General features: G+C 40.5%; 1 protein-coding gene across 4 annotated transcripts in view; it reads left to right on the top strand.

Moving 5' to 3' along the window:
- ROCK1 (Rho associated coiled-coil containing protein kinase 1) overlaps positions 1-19,580 on the top strand; it is a 194,678-nt gene that overhangs the window by 39,941 nt on the left and 135,157 nt on the right. For 3 of the 4 annotated variants that reach the window (XM_061596599.1, XM_061596608.1, XM_061596626.1), the window contains exon 2: positions 12,336-12,417. The exons of the other annotated variant lie outside the window; for it this stretch is intronic. In XM_061596599.1, coding sequence (XP_061452583.1) covers positions 12,336-12,417 — 82 coding nt within the window. The remainder of the gene's footprint in view (positions 1-12,335; positions 12,418-19,580) is intronic. 4 annotated transcript variants of the gene reach the window in all.

Raw genomic sequence — 19,580 nt, 5'->3', positions numbered from 1 at the left:
AAATGCATATATTAGGGGAAAGTGTGCATAAAAGTTAATATATTCAAGAACTTAACACAAATGCATTATATTAATAGAAATTGCTTGTAAAACTGTGTACAGTAGTCAAAACTGCATATAGAGAAAATGAGAGAACTGAAATTGACTGATCCTTTCATCCCTACTATATCTTTGTATTGCAGTGGAGTGCAGGAATAACTGGTCTCTAAAGACTGGTAGTTGAAAGACTAAATAAACTTAAGGCTTATTACTTCAAAGTGGTAAAGTCATACATGCTGAAAGCACTCAAGGAGCCGTTATTAACTACCTGAGAACAAAGGCAGGAAGAGAGGGGAGGAAGGGGAGGAGCAAAGCCTGCAAGAACAACAAATACTTTAGAGGAGGAATCAGCAGAGGAAAGAATAAATTGCCTGTTTATTGCCACCCCATCCCCTGGTTCAGGTCAGTTGTAACAAGTGTTGGTGCTTTACTCTGAACATTCTGTCCATGGGTGGATTGTTGTTTAGTATTCCAATGTTGCCAAATAAGATATTTGGCAGCTGACAAGACATTGCTAATCCGCTAACTTTTGGTCAGCTTCCATACAGTAGGAAGCTAAAATTATGTTACTTTTGTCTGGGAATTTTAGATCTGTTTCAAGGATGTAAGGCTTTATCCACATGGACACATTACTTAGTACTAAAGACGCTGTTTTTACCTAAATTTTCTATTTGCACCATTTGCAGCAAATGCTCAGTGCTAGCTGCAAACACGGTCTTTTCAATTCACACCAGCAGCCCTTCCTCTATGAAGGATCAATCACACAGTTTCCTAATGACCACACCCTCTATTTTACATTTCCATTCCCTCTGGTCGTTAGGGAACCGAGCATGCTCAGTTTATTTTATCAGCTGCAATAGATTCCTCAAAACCAAACAAAACATAAACCCTGGGGGTGACCGCAAAAGGGTGGTGGAGAATGAATACACCTTCCTCTGTTTACATCCCATAGGCGGAGGACCCAAGATTAGTGTAAATGCTCTAGATCAGGAATTCTGAAACGTTGTCCCCTACAGTACCTTGTCCAAATTGCCAATAGTCTTTGTGGGCAAATGAAATGATTTTATTCCTGTTTTAGCAATTGTAATATACTGTGCTAGACAAAAGCTGCTTAAGTGCCCTATAAAGCTGAGATTGAAGGGCTAGTCTCCTTATACATCCCCAAATAATCACCTACTTTTAGATATGGTAAATCGGGTACCCAGCATGGCAATTACAAAGAAACTAGCTGGACAAGTTTATTTTGAGTTGATACAACTGGAAGTACAAACCTTTGTTTGAACAGTATTACACTTTTGTGTGCAAGTGAGGGGGGGAAACCCCCCATCTCCTCACTCTTTTTAGACGTCTGCAAATAAGGGTGAAATAGGTGTGCGAGTACAGCTGAAAGTACAAACCTTTGTTTGAGCAGTATTACACCTTTGCAAACAAGTTAGGGGAAAAAGAAAAAAATAAAGGCACCATTCATTTGCCAAGAAGTGGGGCTGCTTCTTGCAGTAAATAGCTGTAGAACACTGTCAGTAGTCTGTCCCATATGGCTGTTTGTAGAACTGCAGAACTGTTTGCTTGCAGAACTGAGGAGAGCAGCTGGAAGTTGCTTATCAAACCACAGGAAACAAAATGAGTGAAGGTAATTATATAGTGGGCGTGGAAAGGGGGTATGAAAATGTAATGATTGATTGATTGGTTGACACATCCACCTATAAACATCGAAGCAAATACTGCATGTTTCAGTTGTAAGTATTGCCATTCGGAGGCTTTAGGTAATTATAGCCAACTTAAAACCTTTTCCCTGTCTATTTCTTACTTATTTCCTACAGTGCAGTTAGACACCTCAGATGAGCCACCATAAGAACAAGAGCAACCCAATAACTGTGCCTTTATTGAGCAACCAGCTGAGGAGGAGGCACCTTTGAGTAATGTGCAGAGGGGTGCTGAGATTAGAAACAGGAGAAAAACTGATTTGGTATAGCTTGCTAAGGAAAGTTAAGGCCACTGGGATTAAGGTAGTAGAGTCGTCATGGAAGCCCAACAGTGGCATCCAGACTATTAGGTTGCAACATAGTGTGCCTGCCCTTTCCCTTCTACCATTGAAAAAGGTAGCGATCTCATGGTTCAAGCTATGTGAAACTCTGATTCTGCCTTTGAGATGAATGTGGCACAGACAGCAGACATAATCAAGAGACATGTTGCTGTTTTGGAGAGCAGTGGGGACATAATGAATGCCTGGCCAGTTGCCCAGTCACAACAGATGTATCAGCACATGGATTATGTGGGACTCTAGGCTTTCACATTGTTAAAAAAGCTGGAAACTTTTAAAATAACTGTTATCCACAGTCAAATACTTTTAAAAACAAACACAAAGTTTACCTGCAATGCTGAAAAATGTTTGCTCTGCAACTGGAAATGTCTTCAAAATGTATGTGTCCTAAAATGTTTATACAGTTAATATTAAAATATTTACTGTGAACAAATACTTGGGGGGTTAAAATATTTTATATGGAGAAATGTGTAAGTCTAACAAATGTAGTAGCATTACCATTAATCAATGGCAAGGGCAATTTTTTTCCCTAACTGGGTTATTCTTTTTAAACTTTTTTTAGATAAGGTTTGTTTCCTCTAAAATAAAATGTGTGTGTGTGGATTTGGTATTATACAGCTGCTCCCTCACTCCTTGATTTCCCTGCTGCCAGTAAAGAAGGCTTAACTTGCAACTTCACTTCAAGGTCACTTTTCTCTTAAAAACAAGAAGTAACAGGGTTTTTGCTAGGCTGTGAGGGACCTGAAAGTAGTCCCAAGAGCCATTTACTTTAACAGTTGCGGCAGAGACACCTAGAACTTCTTAGCATTCTGGATGCCTAGATGGCCATGAAGAGCTATGAGATAATTAAGTAGTGCCAGAATTATGGCACACCAGATTGATAAAATGGAAGACAAAGGTGTGTAGTCTTGTCACCTGGCATCTGAATCGGTTAAACCATCATATAAATCTCTTTTGTCACAAACAAGGGAACTCTTACTAAATTTAGCACATGGCTGGCATTGAACTCCCTGACAGCTCTCATTTATACATCCAGGATCCTCCCCCATGTGTTGGCAAGGATGCCAAAGGATTGGCACTCAGAACCACATGTGGTGGGAATGTATAAAAGTAAATAGTGAAAGCCTTTTGAGAGAAGGTATTTTCAGAAATTTCATTAATAATTAAACAAAATATTTCTCCTTATTTGGCTCTTTTGAATCTGTTCATTTGTGCTGATAGAGAAAAAATAAAGAGCTGGTCATACATTTATTGACAGTTGCAAGGGCATTAATAGCAAAGCATTGGAAGGTATTCAGTCTGTATAGTTTAGATTACTGGTATAAGAAGGTCTTAGCAAATAGCCCTGCTAGAGAAAATATTACACAAGCCCTAGAGGGCATCTAGGGGACGAAGTACACAAATCAATTCTTAGCAATATGGCAGGTCTTTATTTCTTTTACAAATGATGATACACACAGACACATGTACCCAATACCCTTTGTAGAAATATGAATAGAACTTGGTGGAAAAGGAAAAGAAGAAATGAGGTCAATAATCAGTTGTAAACTCTGATTCCCTAAATACATGGAATAAATTGGTAAGGTAATTTTCTTTTTCTTTTCATTTCATTTTATTTTATTTTATTTTCATTTTAAATTTTTTCTTTTTTAAAAAAATTGTTATGAATTGTAATGTTGAAATAGCAAAATAAAATAATATGATTTTGGGGGGATAAACACAGTGTTAACATGAGATGGGTAACTGGGGTGTGGCTAACTTTTCAGTGCTCTCCTTGTCCTATCAAATCCCTTGATTCCACTCATTGTACTCCCCAAGAATTAAAAAGTAATCCTGAGCAGAGTGTGATGCTAATGCAATCCCCATCGTATACTGCTATTCTCCTAGCCATTAACTGCCCCTGCTGCCTATGCTAACACAGTAGTAATGCCAGAGTGCAAAGTTTGAACTAAAGGAAAATGCATACCCAGCCACTTTAGGACTACCCCTGTCTCATTTCCAGCTATGTAGTACTATTCATGAGAAGCAAAGTTAGGGACTCTTTGTAGTGATTTACAATTTGTGGAACAGAGAACTTCCTTGAGGATGGGACCATCTCTACATAAAGAGAAGAGGCATAGGTTCAATTGGTAGGTGAAACTAGCATAGCCCCCTACTGAACCCACCCTGTCCCATTATTATACCCCGCCATTTTTCCAAAACTGGAACTCATGGCGGCTTCCAGATAAAAAATACATATAATTAAAAACATACAAAGTCTACATTAAAATAAGATTAAACTATTTCCAATATTAAAACCATACACACATATAGCTAAAAAAGTTCAAACTAGTTTAAAAATGATATAATAGACATTAGCAATGCAGCACCCTTCACGCCCTATCCTTAGCCTTCAATTCCAAAGGCTTGTTGGAATAGGAAGGTCTTTGCTCGTCGGTAGAAGGACTGCAAAGAGGGGGTCATTCTTACCTCCCTAGGAAGGGAATTCCAAAGCCTAGGGGCAGCCACTGAGAAGGCCCTCTCACGCGTCCCCACTAGTTGTACTTGAGAAGATGTGGGTATTGAGAGAAGGGCCTCTCCTGAGGATCTCAGGGCCCGGGCTGGCTCATACAGGGAGATACGGTCTGATGCCCCACAAATCCACTCCTACCTACCCCGCTACTGAGAACACTGGCATTTCAGGATGCCTTGAGATTCAGAAGAAGCATACAGTTGCACCTCAGCTTAAAAGTATGCACAACTATATTTGAAAGCTGCTGCTGGAACAAGGATGTCAGATGCTGACATCCCAAAAGTTGAAGTTGTTGGGGAGACAAATTATTTCAACAACTTGTGAAATGGAAAAGATTGAGGATTACATGCAGTTCATGTTTTACATGGTACAGTTTATGCAAAATGCCTTCCACAACTGTTTTTGGAGCCGTGGAACTCCTCCTCCTCCTCAGAACAGGATTGCCTCATTGTATATAACTTGACTCCCAATGATACTATCTTGTGGCTGTTGGAATACCATTACTATAGTCATTATGATATCCATGGCCCATCAGTTGAATGCCAAATTATTGCTGGCCATGCAGAGATGGTATCTGCTAAGAATGAAGGCTTTCTGGTTATCCATGCTAGACTTGGATGCCTGGGACAATGTTAGTTTCTGTGACTCTTTTTTGATGTCTTGGGTCGCATTCAACCAAGCAACTAAGGAGATCACCCCAGTACTGTATTGTTAAGATACCATGATGAGTAGAACAGTATCTCTGAGGAACGTTTAGTGCTGACCCTCTATAAGATGGGCTTCAACCTGGATTACCTACCTCTCAGCCTTACCTTTGGGTTAGAGAAATCCACAGCCTGTGAGATATTCTTAGAAACTATGTTCTCATTTAACTGTACCTTGCTGATGTGATAAAGGTTGAAGAAGTCCTCCAAGGCTTCCATGAGCTTGGGTGATCAAGGATAGGTAGTGCCAAGGATCCATCTTACTCTGCATTTTGGCCCTAGAGGGGCAAGGGACAGTGTACTACAACAGCAAGTGCTTTTACAGCATGATTCTGCAAGCAGTGGTGGACACAAAAGGCAGGTTAATAGATGTACACATTGGTGTTTCAAGGAGAAGCCCTGACATGGCCATCTTCTGGATATGCCCCCGCTGATAAACAGGGGGGGGGGCTTCTTTGGCCAGGCAGTGCTAGTCAGTAATGTTCCTGTGTGCCCCCTTATTCTTGCTGACTAGGCATTCACCTTTCAGCCCTGACTGATGGCCCCATGTGTTGGCATTGACAGGAGCTTGAATGGCTACGAGGGAAAGGTAGTACTCAGTGGTAGAGCATCTAGTTTGCATGCACAAGGTACCATGTTCAGTCCCTGGCATCTCCAAGTAGGGCTGGGAGAGACCCTGGTCTAAAATCGTAGAGATCCACTGCCAATCTGTAGACTGTACTGAGCTAGATGGACCAATGGTCTGACTTGATATAAGGTGGCTTCTGTGATCCTGTACACAATAGCAGAGCCAGGTTTCCTGTAGAAAGAGAGTTCAGTCATTTAAAGATGTGGTGGTTGTCTGTACACCTTGCTGGATGTTATGGAGGACCTCATGGTCAATATGATTGTGATCTGCTGTATCTTGCCCAACATCTGGAAGGTGAGGGGAGACATCCTCCTAGCCAGGCAGTGCAAAGTAGGGTTAATGAGCTTGGCTGGAGAGAACTCACAGTTTTTCTTTAATAGGAGAAAAAGACTCTGGGACATGGTCATTGAGGAGAGCAGCCAGGTTGTTCTGAGGACGTTTCTTCACCCTGTTTGTATAGCAGGCCAATGGTAAAGGGGCTGATGACATGTGAGGCAGTGCCAGTACTAAGGCACCATGAAGACATTCAGGATGTTGGGTGGGAAGTGTGGAGAAGGTCATGGGGAGAGGAATCAAGGTGTGATACAGCAACCCATGGTTTGTTTGATCATCTGTGGGATGACTTGAGGTTTAACTATGGTTTTGTAAAAAAAAAAAAAAGCCTAGCAAACCAGGCCATTGCTTATTTTTAGATAACGTAATGCTCATGTTCATGTCAAGCTGCACTGGAACTATATAATGCGCTAAAGCCAGACAAGCTCCACATTTGCTTTTGTGATGATACCCGTGTTATGAAACCACCTTCCTTCTGAGCTTAGGCAAATTGTGTAGAATGGAAATACTAGTACTTTACTACCTTACTACTAAAGTTGCTGAGGAAGACTGGTCAGAACAGATTTAACATTTTAAAATTCAGGAAATTATTTGACACAGACATTATTGGATTGACTTGACCATTTTTTAAAATAACTTCGAATCACAGAATCATAGAATTGTAGAGTTGGAAGGGCCCCCCAGTAAGGCCACTGAGTCCAACCCCCCATGCTCAATGCAGGAAACCAACTTAAAGCATATTTGACAGGTGGCTGTCTGGCTGCCTCTTGAATGCCTCCAGTGCTGGAGAGCCCACCACATCCTAGGTAATTGGTTCCATTGTTATCCAGAACTGGATGCAGCACACAAGATGAGGCGTAACCAGTGCCAAATAGAGGGAAACTAGTACTTCATGCAATTTGGAAACTATACTCCTGTTAATGAAACCTAAAATAGCATTTGCCCTTTTTTGCAGCCACATCGCACTGTTGGCTCATATTCAGCTTATGATCCACAACAATTCCAAGATCATTCTAGCATGTAGTGTTGCAGCCAAGTATCTCCCATCTTATAACTCTGCATTTGGTTTCTTTTTCCTAGGTGTAGAACTTTGCACTGGTCTCTGTTAAATTTCATTCTGTTGTTTTCAACTTAATGCTCCAGCCTATGAAGACCATTTTGAATTTTGTTTCTGTCTTCTAAGGTATTAGCTATTCCTTCCAATTTTACATCAGCTGCAAATCTGATAAGCATTCCCTGCACCTCCTCATCCAAGTCATTAATAAAAATGTTGAAGAGCCCTGCGGTACCCCACTTGTTACTTTCCCCCACTTTGAGAAGGAACAATTGATAAGCATTCTTTGAGTATGATTCTTTAGCCAACTGTGGATCCATCTGATAGTTGTTCCATCCAGCCTACATTTAGCTAGAGAATATCATAGTGCACTTTGTCAAAAGCTTTGCTGAAGTTGAGATATGTTATGTCCGCAGCATTCCCATAGCCTATGAGGGAAGTTACCCAATCAAAAAATGAGATAAGATTCATTCAGCAGGATTTGTAATTGACGAATCCATATTGGCTTCTGGTAATCACTGCATTGTTTTCAAGGTGCTTACATACTGACCACTTTTTAATCTACTCCAGTATTTTCCCAGGAGTTTATGTCAGTATGACTAGTTTGTCGTTCCCAGGTTCCTCCTTTTTGACCTTTTTGAAGTTAGGGACAACATTAGCCATCCTCCAGTCATCTGGCACTTCCTCCATCATCCATGATTTCGCAAAGATAATAGACAGAAGTTCCAAGAGTTCTTTAGTCAGTTCCTTCAAAACTCTAGGATGCAGTTTGTTGGGCCCTGGCGATATGAACTCATTCAAAGTAATTAGGTATTCCTTCACCATTGTCTGTCAATCTCAAGCTGCAATCCCGCCCCTTCAACTCGTACTTACGACCCTCTTTTGGAGAAGACTGAGCCAAAGTAGAAATGATCACTTCTGCCTTTTGTCATCTGTTATCATTTTGCCATCTTCACTGAGTAGCTGTGCCATCATTTCTTTTCTCTGTCTTTCACCATGGATGTACTTAATTTTGTTGCTTTTAGCATCCCTCACTAAAACCTCAGCTCTTTCTCACTGTTAGCCTTCCTGATGCCATCACTGCAATTCTGTGCTACCTGTCTATGCTCTTCCTTTGTGGCCTGGCCTTCTTTCCACTTCCTATATGTATCCTTTTTTTGTTTTCAGGTCATCTCTAAGCTTTTTGTGAAGCAACATTGGTTTCTTCCAACAAATACTGGGGTAATTGAAGTCCCCTGTTACTGTTACATCATGCCTCCTTGACACATTGGCAATTTGCTTTTCAAAAAATTCATTCTCATCTTCTCCTTGATTGCATGGTTGGTAGTAGGCTCCAGCCACCATGTCCCGTTTTATTCCTTGCCCCATTAATTATAATCCAGATATTCTTATACTTACTCTAATTTGTTGTATTTCGTTGCAACAATGTTAGTATCACTGTTTATAAGGGCAGTATGATCACTGCTGAGAGCCAGTGTGGTGCAATGGTTAAGGTGTTGGACTATGACCTGGGAGACCAGGGTTCAAATCCCCACACAGCCATGAAGCTCACTGGGTGACCTTGGGCCAGTCACTCCTCTCAGCCTCAGAGGAAGGAAATGGTCATTCATCATTAGTCATTGGCGATCACTCGTGGGCGAATAAGATTGTCATCCAAGATAAGGTCTTTAACAGTGGGTCCGTAAGTGACTGTGAAGGCTAATTCTGGATCCACACAGCCTCCCACAGTGAGGACATAGGTTTCCAGATGGAAGATGGTCCCAATGAGGATTTGTTTGACGTGCCTTCTGCTTAGCTCGTTTGACCCGTTTGCCCTGTATTCGTGCTTCTTCAAAGTCCACAGTGCCTTTGACAACAGCCGACCTCCATTTGGGATGTTTATGGGCCAAGACTTCCCAGTTGTCGATGTTCATGTTACATTTTTTTAGATTCGCTTTAAGAACATCTTTAAACCTCTTTTGCTGTCCACCAATGTTCCATTTTCCATCCTTAAACTGGGAGTAAAGTAGCTGCTTTGGAAGACGGTGATTAGGCATTCGAATAACATGGCCGGTACAGCGAAGTTGATGTTGAAGGAAATGGTAACCCCCCTCTGAATACAGCTTACCATGAAAACCCTATTCATAGGGTTGCTATAAGTCGGAATCAACTTGACGGCAGTCCATTTCATTTTTTTCATGGTCACTGTTTACAAAATAGTGGCATATTATCCATTAGTGCCTTTTATTTGGTTTATGTAGCCTATGTATACAAGCCATACATATGTAATGCTTCTCCTGTAATGACTCAGGCACTGTCTTGCTCAGGGCAAAAGGCATGAGTTGGAGACGAAGATGAATGCAATTCTTGTTTTATTAAAGTAATGGATACATCAAAGGCAGTTCGCTTCATAGAAGTTCCTATGCCAGCCTTTCCCAACCAGTGTGCCTCCAGATGTTGTTGGACCACAACTCCCATCTTTCCTGACCATTGGCAATGCTGGCTGAGGCTGATGGGAGTTGTGGTCCAACAACATCTGGAGGCACACTGGTGGGGAAAGGCTGTCCTATGCTAACTCACTACAATTCCCTAACTATGCTCTACACATGCTCTGCAGCATATGGAGTAGAGCTGCAGTCTTAAGTAGGAAAAGTCTGGGATCATAATCTCTGACTCCTTCGCAAGCCCTGCCTCTGCCCTGTCCGTTTCTCACAGCGTCAAGAGCAAGGTGAAGGGGGGGCGTGCTTCCAACTGCTGATCCGAAAGAACAGGCTCCTTAGCAACAGGCTCGAGGTCAGGGGGCAGAGATGCGTTTGAAGCATCCCGAGAGCCGCTTGGTAAAGGGGGAGTCAACGCGCGCTCCAAAACATTGCCTAACTGCTCTTCTGGCATGTCTGGAGGCTGCGTGCTGTCCTCTTCGGAGGCAGTGCCGTCCATGGGAATTGGCACGAAGTAAAACTCACTCCCTTCTCCAAGGTCTTGAGGAGACTCAACAACTACTGGATCCTCCGCGCCTTCTGACTGCTGGGGAACCTGAAACTCATGCCTTTACCCTCCTGGGGCCTCGTGAGACAGCTGGGGCTCAACAGGCACTGTCATAGACAGAGTTGGTGGCTTGTGTTGTCATATGGCTTGTCATCCCTTGCATTGTTTGCTACAGTAGTTTTGTGCTAGAGTGAAATTGCAGGAAACACTGCAGGCAAGATTCTTTGCCTGGATGGATGGATTTAAATCACCAAGAGTTTGTCACTTACAGTTCTTCACATATTTTTTAAATAATGGCGCAAATCTGATTACTAAAACTTGCTAATTTATAACTCAATGTAGGATTTTACAAGAAGGGTACACTTTGTGTAATTGTTTAGATAACTTGATTTTTATTAATTTAGGAAATAGTATGTAAATATTGCCAGTGTCAAGCTGCAGATGGTGGGTTTTTTTGAGAAAACAAGTATAGAATGACGTTCTCTAGAGATGCTATGCTGAAGTAAAACAGGGAATAGTCTTATGGCATCACAATTTTGGTCTGCTATGGTGTTCCAAAACAAGGGTTATGTTATGTGATATAAAATAAGAAAATGATACCCAGTAGCAATTCTTTCTATACTGTAAACTTGGGTTATAGATTCTAACTCTAGTTAACTAAGCAGTCCATAAGGAGGTAAGCTTCCCCCCCCTTATTAATATCCAACACAGCTTCTTGAATAACACTAATACTAAAAGACAGAGAGAGTCTTGACAAATGGTGCATTTCCCATAATGCTTTTCAAAGTGAATTATTCAATTTACTAACCAGTTGATCTACATTGTTCTTCAGGTATATCCACATCTTCATCCACATCATTTTCTCCCAATAAGCAAGTATCATTATGATGTTTCATCATTCTTGCAACTAGGCCCTGCATCTCCTTCTTGCACTGTTTATCTTTACAGGTTTTCCTTTTTTTGCCCAGGGAAGGAATTTCTTCAAGATATTCCCGGATAGGGTCTCTTTTACGCCTGGAAGTCATGACAGTTCTTCTGTGGCAAAAGTGTGAGGGACTATAGGAACTGAAAGCTGTGTCTGTACTCCATTTTTTCTTTTTAGTCCTCTCCACTGTTTTTTTCTACTCTGCCTCCAGCTGTCATTTTCTATATTGACTCTGTCCTAATTCCTTTGCCTTGTGTGGCCCAGCTCCATAATTACATAAGCTCAGAACAACAACCTTTCCATTCCCATCCAGCCTGTGTTTTTGCACATGTAACTTTAGTCAGAGAAACAGAAGCTGAAAGTCCAGAATTTCCAAGAAGTCAAAGAAAGTTAAATTGGGCAGAGCCATTTCCATGAGATAAAAAACTGAAGTGTGTATTTGGTAGGTAACTCAATCTGTGTCAGTTTGATAGAGCAATTAATTCATTTTAATGAGACTGTAAGTGTAGGTTTACCATGTTTGTAATAAGATAGAATTGAATGAGACAGACATTTACTATTTTATTAATATTTTTTGGGAAAAAAACCAATCTAAATTGAAAATCCGATTTAAGTTAAAAAATCCATTTTTTAAAATAATCACTGGTTTTTATCCACCCTCTGCCACACTTCTAATTGCTTTCTGGCAATAAGGCTGTAAATCTCTATTGCTTGAACTCGGTTAATTTCAGTTGCATTTTCTACCTGTATTGTAATTTTTGATATGTGTTTTAATATTGTACACTGCGCCAAGACTTGACAAAGGAGGTGTCATAGAAATGTTTTAAATAAATAATAATAATAATAATAATACATTTTGGAAGGTTATCCATGTCCAGCCTAGTGTAAGGACAATTATGTTGGATTTATTGTTGGATTGATAAGAATGTCAGAGCAGAACTGCAATATACTAAAGCAGTGAAATGACTTCTGCATATTGATGTGTCTTTTTTTAATAACTTAAATTTGTAGACTGTAGCATGATTAATTATTTCTGTTTCGTGTATTCATTAAATATAGTTAAAGACTGAGAAGTTGTATGTAGATAATGCATATGAATTGTAGCCTAAAGAAATGTATCATTTTTGTTCTTCAGGATGGATTAGATGCTTTGGTGTACGATTTGGACTTTCCTGCTTTAAGAAAAAATAAAAACATAGACACCTTTTTAAACAAATGTAAGTATGTGTGTGTATACATTTACATGATTTCTTGTGTTGATAATGTCCCAGTGTACAGTTTTCTGTTTTGTTTGAACAAATCTGGAGTTTTGAGGGTTTTGCTCTAAGGAGCGAAAAGAACTCATATATACTACATATATATGTCACAGAGTTGTTGCAAGGATAAATGCCCTGAACGTCTACAGTGAACTTCTTGGGGGACTAAAAATTAAGGCAAACCTATGAATAGAGAGAGGGAGATGGTGGCAGTTCATGCTGTGCACATAATGAGCAGCAGAATTTCAGTATGTGCGGTGTCTGTCCTGACAGGATGGCTTATTGTCCCCTCCCTGGATCCTTCAACCACAGAGAGGGTAGGATTTAGAGCATGAATTGGAACTAACTGTTTGAACTCTTTTTTCTGAAACGTATTAGATCAAATAGCATTGAGCAAATGACTGCTTCACAAAATTCTGAACCCTCTTTCCAATGTATCACAATTATAAAAATGCAAATATTTGTGGGGCTTACCCAGACTATGTGGGATGAGTCACATGGTGCTACAATGTGCGTGTGCATGCGTGTAGGAGAAATTGTCCAAAGTCAGGCAAAATTATCATGTGCCAGTGGAGCACAAGGATTCTCTTCCCACTTGTGAGTTTTCTCTCCTTCCCAGTTTTCCCTCCTTCTTCAGCCCTGTACAGCTCAACTCAGAATGTTTTGATTCCGACCTGGATAACAACAACAATAACAACAACAACAACAATGTTTGATAAATCCCCCTACTTCTGGTCATGCTTTGTTGGGAGGTACTGGGGGCTTCAGAGAGGAGCAGGAGGAAGACGTTTCATTGTGTGTACTTATAGCTCACTTGCTGTTGGGCATCACTCTCAGTCACTATCCCTAATACACTCTGCTGACAGGTTATTTGCAATTCTATTTCAGTTCTCATTTTTATAATGTGATCAGTGTGCTTGGTGCATACAAGTACAAGAAGACAGATCCTTATATGAGTTTACAGTTTAAAATTTGACACAGGGAAGACAACAGACGAAGGAAAGGGAGTTAGATGCAAGGGTAAACAGGGAAGCACCATCATATTGCAGCAACAGAAGAGATAATAGTAAACAGTTAGCTTCCATAAAAAGCTATGACTTTATCAGATGGGCTTCTTTGGGGAGTGCATCCTAGGCAGTTCTTCTCATACCCATTCACTGCACCAGGTGGTTGGAGAAAACTTAGCAAGAACTGTACTGTTGATCAAGGTACATGGGAAGCAATATGTGGAAGAAAAGCCTAGGGGTCTCAAGCCATTTAGGGTTTTAACTTCAAGAATCAAAACCTTGACTTGAGTCTGAAATTACAGGAATGGGCTTATGGGGCATTGTATTCTGTGACCTCCGTTATACATGGAGAGTTGGTCCCAGAAGGTAGTGTTAGAAGAACTGCCATTCCACCCATAGCCTAGATAATGGGATGCCACAAGGATTTATGTGAAACATTGGGTGAGGTCATCCAAAGGCTTGGGGTGAATGTTACCAGTATGCTGATGATGCTCTGTCTCAGCCTTCCCTAGTGTGATGTCCTCCAGCTCCTTTGAACTAACACCTCCCATCAACCCTAGTCAGCAATGGAGAGCACCAAGTTGGGGAAGGCTGCTCTTCCTCTATAGAGAAGACGAAACTGGAATCAGTTGTTGTTATGTGCCTTCAAGTCGACTATGGCTTATGGCGACCCTATGAATCAGCGACCTCCAAGAGCATCTATTGTGAACCACTCTGTTCAGATCTTGTAAGTTCAGGTCGGTGGCTTCCTTTATGGAATCAATCCATCTCTTGTTTGGCCTTCCTTTTTTCCGATTCCCTTCTGTTTTCCGCAGCATTATTGTCTTTTCTAGTGAACCATGTTTTCTCATTATGTGTCCAAAGTATGATAACCTCAGTTTCATCATTTTAGCTTCTAGTGATAGTTCTGGTTTAATTTGTTTTAACACCCAATTATTTGTCTTTTTTACAGTCCATGGTATCCGCAAAGCTCTCCTCTAACACCACGTTTCAAATGAGTTGATTTTTCTCTTATCTGCTTTTTTCACTGTCCAACTTTCACATCCATACATAGAGATTGGGAATACCATGGTCTGAATGATCCTGACTTTAGTGTTCAGTGATACATCTTTGCATTTGAGGACCTTTTCCAATTTTCTCACAGCTGCCCTCCCCAGTCCTAGCCACCTTCTGATTTCTTGACTATGTCTCCATTTTGGTTAATGACTGTGCCAAGATACTGATAATCCTTGACAAGTTTAGTGTCCTCATTGTCAACTGTAAAGTTACATAAATCTTCTGTTGTCATTTAGTCTTTTTGACATTCAGCTGTAGTCCTGCTTTTGTGCTTTCCTCTAACTTGCGTCAGCATTCGTTTCAAATCATTACTGGTTTCTGCTAAGAGTTTGGTATCGTCTGCATATCTCAAATTACTGATATTTCTCCCTCCAATTTTCACACCATCTTGGTCCAATGCCGCTTTCCGTATGATATGTTCTGCATATAGATTAAATAAATAGGTTGTTAAAATACACCCCTGTCTCACACCCTTTCCTGTTAAGAACCAATCGGTTTCTCCATATTCTGTCCTTACAGTAGCGTCTTCTCCAGAGTATAGGTTGCGCATCAGGATAATCAGATGCTGTGGCACCCCCATTTCTTTTAAAGCATTCTATAGTTTTTCATGATCTACACAGTCAAAGGCTTTGCTGTAATCTATAAAGCACAGGGTGATTTTCTTCTGAAATTCCTTTGTCCGTTCCATTATCCAATGTATGTTTGCGATATCATCTCTGGTGCCTCTTCTCTTTCTAAATCCAGCTTGGACATCTGACATTTCTCGCTCCATATATGGTAAGAGCCTTTGTTGTAGAATCTTGAGCATTATTTTACTTGCATGGGATATTAGGCAATAGTTCGATAATGACTGCATTCCCTGGGATCCCCTTTCTTTGGAATTGGGATATATATTGAGCGCTTCCAGTCTGTGGGCCATTGTTTTGTTTTCCATATTTCTTGACAAATTTTTGTCAAAATTTGGACAGATTCAGTCTCAGTAGCTTGTAGCAACTCTGTTGCTATGCCATCTGTTCCTGGTGATTTCTTTCTTCCAAGTATTTTAAGAGCTTTCACCTCACATTCTAAAATTTCTGGTTCTTCATCATACAGTTCCTCCATGAATGAATCTGTCATCCTGGCATCTCTTTTATAGAGTTCTTCAATGTATTGCTTCCATCTTCCTTTTATTTCATGTCGGTCAGTCAAAGTGTTCCCTTGTTGATGATTCAACATCCCTACTCTTGGTTTAAATTTCCTTTTCATTGTTCTCATCTTTTGGAATAGGGCTCTTGTTCTTTCCTTTTTGTTGTCCTCTTCTATTTCTGTACAACAGCTATTGTAATAGTTTTCTTTGTCCCTATGTACTAGTCGCCTGTATTGTTGCATTTAGGGTTGTGACCGTGTTTCTATCTCCTTTTGCTTTTGCTTTCCTTCTCTCTTGAACCATTTTAAGAGTTTCTTCAGTCATGCATTGAGGTCTTTCTTTTTAACCAGAGGTATTGTCTTTTTGCATTCTTCCCTGATAATGTCTCTGACTTCATTCCATAGTTCTTCTGGTTCTCTTGTCAACTAAGTTTAAAGCCTCAAATCTGTTTCTTATTTGATATTTTTATTCTTCTGGGATGTTATTTAAATTGTATTTTGGCATTATGATTGCTTTGTTCTTCTTTAGCTTTAGCCTGATTTTCGATATGACCAGTTTATGATCTGTACTGCAGTCTGCTCCTAGACTTGTTTTCGCAGAAAGTCTGGAAGTTCTCCACCTTTTGCTACCAATTATATAATCAATTTGATTCCTATATTGACCATTTGGTGATGTTCACGTGTACAGTTGTCTTTTTGGTTGCACAAAAAATGTGTTTGCAGGAAACAAATTATTGGCTTCACAGAATTCAATAAGTCTTTCTCCTGCTTCATTTTTATCTCCTAAGCCCTATTTCCCCACAATTCCTAGTCCTTCTGTGTTCCCTGCTTTTGCATTCCAGTCTCCCATGATTATCAGCACATCTTGTTTTGGTGTGTGATCAATTTGTTCCCGTACTTCTATGTAAAATCTCTCAAGTTCCTCTTCTCTTGTGTTTGCCGTTGGAGCATAGACTTGGATGATGGTTATGTTAATAGGTTTCCCATTTAATCTCATTGATATCACTTGCTCAGACGTTTTGTTGTAGTAGCTCCTAATTTCTTTTGCTACATCACTTCTCACTATTAAAGCAACCCCATATCTTCTTAATTTCTCATTTCCTGCATAAAATATTTTGTAGTTGCCTGATTGAAAATGTCCCATTCCCGTCCATTTTAATTCACTCACGCCAAGTATTGTAATGTTGATGTATTCAGTTTCTTGACAGTTTCTAACTTTCCCTGGTTCATGCTTCTCACATTTCATGTTCCTATTGTATGCGTTGTACAACTCCGGACTCTCCTTTCACATCTGTGCGCATCAGCCTCTGGGCTTCCTTTCGGGTTTGACCCAGCTGCGTCATTAGTCACAGCGCTACTCGTAGTTGTCTTTTGTTCTTCCCCAGTAGCTCAGTGAGTGCCTTCTGACCTGGGGGGTCTCATCTTCCAGCACTATCTCCTGTTGGATTTTGGATACTCTGTTCATCAGGTTTTTGTGGTAAGTGGTATTCAGAGATAGTTTACCATTGCCTTCCTCTGAGTTTGGATGCCTCTTAGTCTGGTGTCTCAGCTTTGACCATTACCGCTTTGGGTGCCCCTGCTAGGAGTCTAGCCTCTTGGTCTAGATTCCTGATGGCATTGCTCTCAGCTTCTTTAACACTCTCAAACCCCCTCACCATGTTAAGGTGTGCATCCTAGAGGGAGTGGAATCAGTTATATGTACTTTAATTACATCAAGGCTAGACTATTGCAATGTCCTCTACATAAAGAGATTAGAAAACTTCAGTTGTTTCATAATGTATCTGCTAGAGATTTACCTGGTATTGATGTATTGATTTATTATTAATAATAAAATGTATACCCCATCCTTCCTCCCAAAAGGAGCCTAGGGCAGCAAACAGCTGATAAAATGATAAAGACATCTTAAAAACAAACATCTTGACAAAGAATTTGAATACAGATTCAGGCTAGGATAAAGGTATCTATGTAAAAGGTTTGTTGAAAGAGGAAGGTCTTCAGTAGATGCTGAAAAGACAACAGAGATGGTGCCTGTTTAATATTCACTAATAGACAAGAAACCTTGCGGTTTAAGAATGTACCTATAGCCCACAGATATTTCTACCAAACTTTAAAAAGCAGGGAAATTGGGCAGCTATAGCGAATGCACCAGGGGAGCAGGGGAGCAGGAGACTTGACCTCCTCTCTGAGATATTGTACTGCCCTACAAAGTTGTCAAAATGCAAACACAAAAACAAATCACAGTCCAATCCACTTGCTGTGTAGCTTGGAAGAATTTGGTAACGTGCCTCTGAGCATATGATGAGTGGTGGCAACACCTGCCATCTCCAAAGATGGAGAATTATATTTTTGTATGTTTGTTGGTGTTCTTCTTACTTTGCTTCTTTCCTGTGTTACTAATGTTTCTACAGAGAATCTAAACTAGAAAATTTTATTTCCCTCATTATTCATCCTAGAAATCTGTGTCAAATTTATTTGTATTAATTTCAAAGCCTTTTTATTGGTCAATGTCATATGATGGTGAAGATAGCCTTTTTTGTTTCAAACTGGAGGTTATGGTCTATTTCTATTTTGGGTGCATTAGCAGTTGGACCTGAAACTGCAGTTTAATGTAAAATCAGACTGATATGCTGCTACTTTAGCAATGACTCTAGTTGTTGGAAAAAAGAGGATGCATGTTTTCAGCCTGCTATGTTTAAACCACTTTATTTAAGGCAAGGTGTTCACAATCAATTAAAAACATAGAGCACACCTAGAATTTTGCTAGAATATATTTCACCTCCCACTGTTTTATCTTGTGCAAATTGAGACGCTTCTGAGGTCCACTGGAGACTATTTTGCAGAAGTCAGTGCCATTATTCCACAATTATGTTTGGGATTTTTTTAGTATAAATTTTGCAAAGTGTTGCTGTACTTCACATATTCATAGAAACAAAAGCAAAAGAAAATGATTTCCTACAGAAAACGTCACTAAAATTGCAAAGTAAATCCGACATATTTACAGTGACCATCTGAACTATATTAACTGTCTTAATAATGTTGCTTCCTCCCGGCTAAAACAAGATCAGCACAGGACATACCTTCTTTCTATTATTTGGGCTGATTACAGGTGTTGCCACCACTCACCATATGCTCAGAGGCACAGGTTACCAAATTCTTCCAAGCTACACAGCAAGTGGATTGGACTGTGAAAGACCAACCCAAATTGTGTTTGCATTTTGACAACTTTGTAGGGCAGTACAATATCTCAGAGAGGAGTTCAGGTCTCCTGTTCCCCTGGTGCATTCACTATAGCTGCCCAATTTCCCTGCTTTTTAAAGTTTGGTAGAAATATCTGTGGGCTATAGGTACATTCTTAAACTGCAAGGTTTTTTGCCTATTAGTGAATTTCCCTGCTTTTTAATCCTGGAGGTAAGAAATGGGATCCTGTGCAAGTTTGTTGAGAATGGATTGATCATTTGCATGCTTAGTGAGTTCAATGGGATTTACTCCCCTGCAATCATGCTTAGGATAGGTGAAACTGACCACAGGGGATGGAGAAGGGAGGAGGGGGAGGAGGGAGGGGTGGAAAGGCAGAGGGGAGGACTGGGATGGGAGCAAGCAGGAGGGGGAGGGGAGAAGAAGGACAGATGTGGTCGTTTGCATGTTTATTGAGTTCAGTGGGATTTACTCCCATGCAATCATGCTTAGGATAGGTAAAACTGACGGGGGAGGGACGGAGGGCTGGAGTGGGCAGGGAAGGCGGAAGAAGGAAGAGGGGAGGAGAAAGGGAGAGGAAAGGGGAAGGAGGGAAAAGGCAGGTCTGATCATTTGTATGATTATTGAGTTGAATTGGATATACTCCTATGCAATCATGATTAGGATAGGTAAAACTGACCAGGCTGGGCCTGCCAACCAAGACGTCTTCTGTATCTTTCACAGTTGGGCAGAGGGAAGGGA

Source organism: Rhineura floridana, chromosome 1 (genome assembly GCF_030035675.1).
Source record: "Rhineura floridana isolate rRhiFlo1 chromosome 1, rRhiFlo1.hap2, whole genome shotgun sequence".
NCBI lineage: Eukaryota > Metazoa > Chordata > Lepidosauria > Squamata > Rhineuridae > Rhineura > Rhineura floridana.
This window is presented reverse-complemented; position numbering and strand designations above follow the sequence as displayed.